At 31.7% G+C, this 5,827-nt stretch overlaps 1 protein-coding gene across 12 annotated transcripts in view; it reads right to left on the bottom strand.

Annotated features, from left to right (window-relative positions):
• Positions 1–4,022: 4,022 nt before the first annotated feature.
• LOC106458404 (coiled-coil domain-containing protein 124-like) overlaps positions 4,023–5,827 on the bottom strand; it is a 20,269-nt gene continuing 18,464 nt past the window's right edge. For all 12 annotated transcript variants that reach the window (XM_013917913.2, XM_013917912.2, XM_022384597.1 and 9 more), the window contains exon 5: positions 4,023–4,463. In XM_013917913.2, coding sequence (XP_013773367.1) covers positions 4,256–4,463 — 208 coding nt within the window. In that variant the 3' untranslated portion in view covers positions 4,023–4,255. The remainder of the gene's footprint in view (positions 4,464–5,827) is intronic.

Raw genomic sequence — 5,827 nt, 5'->3', positions numbered from 1 at the left:
GATTTCCCACTTCTCGTTTCCACCTTTTTTTTTTTTCTGTCCCACTCTCTGACACCAATTTGTTGCATATTTGGTCGTTTGTTAATTTCCGGTATAGGTTCTTTCCGAGGAACTTTAGCGATACAAGTCCTTTCTTAAATAAAACTAGTTTATTCTTTCTCAATACAACTTTGCAATACACAGAACTTCCACAGTCAGGTTAACTTAACTACTTTATAAAAACACGCTATAGTTCACAGGGATTCACACACTTTACTTACGGCTTGACTCAATTATCTCTATCTTCAATCTCTCTATCTATGCCATTCTCTCGTCGCTTTATTTGCCGGGATTATATACTAAAAAAGAGGGCGCCTGGAACAGACTAGAGTTGCCAGGACAATTCATGATCCTTCGAGAATCTCATCGTGTGTTACCAGGATCACGTGACTTCCGCTGTCGTAACAATATTAATAACTTTCATTTAACAATAACTTAGACATTTCCAAGCGGTATTTAAAATTATATAAAAATATGTGAACATTAATTCTGAGAATAAGAAAAACTTTTATTAAAGTACTCAAGGTTTTATACGTATATATCTCAAGACTAAACGCGACATACTTGTAGTGGGAAAATCAATCGCAATTTCACAGTATCACTTCATGGGTCTTATTTTCTAACGAAAAATTAAAAATCAGTGGTTTTTACTTTTTGTTTTTATTCTATTAAATATTACTTTAATTTACTCAAAATACAAAATTATTATAATTATTTCCACTTTCATATTTCATAACCTTATAATACATCAATATTTTTTCCGAAGTTTAAATATATAATGTGATACTACTGCTTGTTTGTTTTGTTATTATGCACAAATCTACACAAGAGGGTTTGTTTGTTTTTGAATTTCGCGCAAAGCTATACGAGGGCCATCTGCGCTCGTCGTCCCTAATTTAGCAGTGTAAGACTAGAGGGAAGGCAGCTAGTCATCACTACCCACCGCCAACTCTTGGGCTACTATTTTACCAACGAATAGTGGGATTGATCGTTACATTACAACGCCCCCATGGCTGAAAGGTCGAGCATGTTTGGTGTGACGGGGATTCGAACTCGCGACCCTCAGATTAGGAGTCGAGCGCCCTAATCACCTGGCCATGCCGGGACGCTACACAAAGGGGCTATCTGCGCTTTGTTCACCGCGAGAAATCTAACCCCGAATTTTAGTATTGTAAGTCCGTAAACTTACCGTTAGCTCACGGGAAAGGGGGTGGGAGACAATACTAAAGCATAAAGCCTGTAGATAGTACAGATGAGGTTGTTTTAACCTACACGCGTGTTAAAGAAGAGGCTGCAATATCCAAATGTCATGTTCTATAAACTATTTTTACAAAATGCATTTTATCCAATACCACTGGAGCCTAGGAAAAGTAGACCTTCAATTTAATATTTTTAAAGGACACACCGTATTAACTCTTGCTTTGTCTCTTGTCATTTATCTTTATTGACCTCAATAATGTTTATGGCAATTTCGATCTTACACATACAAAACTCTACTCGTAATTTTAGTTTGATACATTTCATTACGCCCTATTTTCATAGACCTTTGTGATGTCTCCGCAACGAACAAACAATAAATTAGCCAGAACTGAAACTCCAACGTTAAAATAAAAATCTGACTAGAATATACAGTAATAATAAATAGGCAAAATAAAAAGTCAAAGTGACTCGTAAATAATGTAATTTTCACGATATATTTTCTAAAGATTTTTTTAAATCTCAGTAAAATCCAGGAGGACTCCGTGAATAACGGTTATTTAGTCAAAATTTTCATTCTGAGAAGAAAGTAGTCAAATCTCTGAGGTAAAGAACAATTATTTTTATTATGTGACAAAGACGAAACATGTACGATTAACTTTGTAACATTTTACCGAGACTTTAAAATATCATAAAAAACATTTTTATACGATCGTAAAAACATAAACATCGTAAGGACACCATATTGTGTTACAAACTAACAAAATATTAATGGAGTCCTACAGATTTAAATACACATTTGAACTGTAAGTTTTCACAGTCTCCTCAATAACTCCAATTCTGTTTCAACAAGATCTCACAATGTAACATTAGGACAACTTATTAACGACACGTATCAAGATATTTGTTATAAGAAGTGCTTTTGATGTGTATATATTTTATAGATAATTGTTAACGATAAACTGATATAAGATTACACTGAACAGTAAATTTATTCACGTTTGAGAACAGAAGAGAATAAAACGATAAATATACACGTACTCTGAGCTATTATATGATGCGAAAATTTCACTTGCAAATCTTCTAATCTTTCCAATATATATAAACTAATGTTCAAGTCATTAAATATTCTAATCATCAATTCAAAAATAAATTAAAATAATCTGACACAACCTGGTGAAAAGAAACCGTGGAGAGAAAGAAAGAAAGAATAAAACCTGATATACATTACCACACGAGTGTTGAAATGGTGTCACTGACGATGTTGAGAAATACAAAGTTTAAAGCAGCTCAAAAAATTGTTTTCTAAACTAAAAACTGTGCCTTGTTCACCACAGGGATCAAACCCCGAGTTTTAGCCTTAATCGCTTTTAAGCTTACTGCCAAGCCATTGGGAGAAGAGGTATTAACCAATTACATTTTTCATTTTCTGACTATGCTTTTCAGAACTCAATGCCGACTGCTGAATACATTAGTACATGAACACACTGAAACCAATATTTAAACAATATCAGAGATAGATAGTATTATTTAAAAAAGGAAATTATATAATTACAAACATATTTCTGTTGAATGTAGAAAATAAATAATTAACATTTTATTTTCAATTACTTCAATCTATTAAATTACTTTTGACTTAAGATATCCACTATGTGTTTATCCCAAAAATTCAAATCTAAGTTGAGCTTTCAACATTAACCTATCTTAACTGTAAGCAATTAAACAGATTATGAAAAATATATAAAAAGCATTTCCTGAAAGAGTAAACTATTTCCACAAAACTTTGAATTTTGTAACATACTTGTGATTAAAAATCTTAATTTTGTAACCTGCAATATTTTTTGGAGTATAGACATTAAAAATAAACAGTATTTGGTTTTTGTTTTTAGGACTGATTTATTAAAATGATTCATTTAAAGTTTAAATGATACTACATTTTGAAAAGCTATAGTGACAAACAAATACATGACTGGTATTTCTGAGAAGGCATAGAAAGTTTAACTAGCAAAAGGTTTTACGACCTAGAATCTGTCAAATGAGAATAAAATTATATATATATATATATTTAAGGCAATGAAGAGAAGTTGATTCTAACTTTGGATATTAAATGCCATGTCTGCTGTTCAGAATGAAACCAATGGATAACCTGGTCAAAGTAAGGTTATACTCCCAACTGAATAGGACCCGAGTTCCTTAGAGTATATTAACCCTATGTGCATAGATTGGGGTCAGAGTGTAAATACCACAACCTTTTAAAGAATGTCATTCAACATAGCATTATGTGTTTGATGTCAAGAGTTATCAACTAATCATTTTACTGTACATTGCTGATACAGCAACAGTTTGTGGTAGAGAAGAGTAAATACCGATACAAAATACAGGTATTCTTAAAAAAACTGTAAATATACATTTCAGAGGTCTAGAGGTTATTCAGGTGTGATATACAAACTATACGATGGACCAAAGTATATTCTTCATGTGAACATCAACTTGTGCTCGAACTTTGAGTCAGATCAACATCTGTAGTTCACAGATATATCACGAGTACACAATACATTTGTAACACACCTGATCTTGTGTGTACAACTGACATATCTTTAACTAAAAGCTAGCTTTATTTTGTGAAGTTACATGAAATTAATTCAGAATTATAGTTGACATTCCTTCTTCAATATGGGGTTGGTCCAGTGGACTGACCTCATGTACGTTCATTTAATGGCCATTTCAACAAACAAATAAATAAATGTAAATATTAATTTTCATTCAAACACTAATAACATTCATAATTCATCCACTGGAAAATTCTATCTTTTATTGTCCTCTGAGTAAAAACAAGGATACATACACTGACTTAACTCAAAAAAACTCAGCAGAATTTCACTGTAACACATTATTTATGACCAGAATATCTTTTTCTGTTGGGCAACTGAAGCTGTTAGAACAGTTTTCAATGAAAAAAGACATGCTGTAAGCAAAATATGTAAAATATTATAATACAAAAGATGCACACTTCATTGTCTTATTTCTTCATGTTGTAAATCTGATGCCTCTGGTTTAAGGGATTTTCAGGAGATTTCATCCACTGTTTCTTGAGAAGCTGCTTTAGCTGGGATAATCTCAAGTTTGGGTTCTCTGCTTTGACTTTTGGAAGATTAGCCTCTTCAAAAGCTTCCCATGCTGCCTTCATTCTACGTTCAGGATGTCTGTCCAACTCAGCCTCTTTTACACTGCAGTAATTACAATAACTTTAAACAAACACACAGAATGAACACACGGCTATGAAAAATCACGAAAGTGTAGCAATATACTTAGCATTTCAAGCAATGTTGGTCTTTAAATATCACTTTCTTTTGAAAACAAGCATGAAATTTAAGTCCCAAAATCACTACAGCTTAAAATTTCATAATAATCATATAGCTGTAAAACCAGCATTCATACAAGTTTTATTGTTTATATAATGATAACTAATTATTTATCTTAGAGTTATTTGGCTGAATAATAAGAAGCAAACTTTATAATTTCAGCATGAAATAAAAGCTTTTTTTTTCTCTGTCACCTTACAAGCTTAGTGAATTTTAGTTACTGTCAAAATAACTATGCAGCAATTCAAATCTTAATTTAAGTGATGAAGAAAATAAAATTTTGGGTTACATATAATAATACGAATTACAAAAACTGAGTCTTGTATTACCTCTATAATACATATGAAGAAATGCAAGTTTGTTTTGTACAAAAATATGAATTAAGCCCTTTCTATAGCAGTAAAGAACAGGATATTCTTTTTAAAACTTCTAAGATTTATATTTTTTAAGCTTTATATCTCAAATATAAAAAAAACAAAAAAAAAAACTCATATTGTGTCTCCATCACAAAATATCTGTTGTACAGAAAGGTAAGCTACCTGTGCTTCACCAACCACAAAAATCGAACCCCAAACATTATTTTTATAAGCTCTCAAATTCACCACTATGTTATCAGGGGCATTATACCTTAAATGTTTACAAAGCAAACGCTGTTATTCAATCCTTTGTACTGAAGTCTCTTATAAACGTAAATCTGTTGGTGGGTAAGAAACTATCATTCCAACCTTTTGCTCGAAATGGTTTTTCAATTTGTTATGATGTGATGATATCTCAGTCAGATCCAAGATTCTCCTGTTTTAATATGCTACTTTATAATATACTATTTACTTTTTAAAAATTTGTTTCCCACTTACTTGGTCAAATGTGACCAGAATTTATTATTAAAATCCAATAGTTTTAAAATGTTCCTTGTTCTTCATTAGGCATTTAACTGGTAGTTTAGTGATGACTGTGAGAGGTGTTGTGGTGATACACAATACAACTTAATATTTTCATAATACAAATCATTTAATGTGCTCATCATAAGAATGAAATTCAATATTCTTTGGTTATCAAAATCTTTGTGCATAAAATGTAAAAAAGCTTAAGAAGACTAATTCAATGACGAGGAACCCACTTTGAAACTAATAATGGCTGGAGACGGCTTGAATGGGTAATGAAGAAAAACTTTAATATAACAGCAAATGTACAACGTTTCGACAAGGTTTTGTCATTATCAGGTACCTGAT

The sequence above is a fragment of the Limulus polyphemus genome, unplaced genomic scaffold (assembly GCF_000517525.1).
Source record: "Limulus polyphemus unplaced genomic scaffold, Limulus_polyphemus-2.1.2 Scaffold456, whole genome shotgun sequence".
Classification (NCBI taxonomy): domain Eukaryota; kingdom Metazoa; phylum Arthropoda; class Merostomata; order Xiphosura; family Limulidae; genus Limulus; species Limulus polyphemus.
Note: the sequence above shows the minus strand (reverse complement) of the source record. Positions and strands in the feature narration are given on the sequence as shown.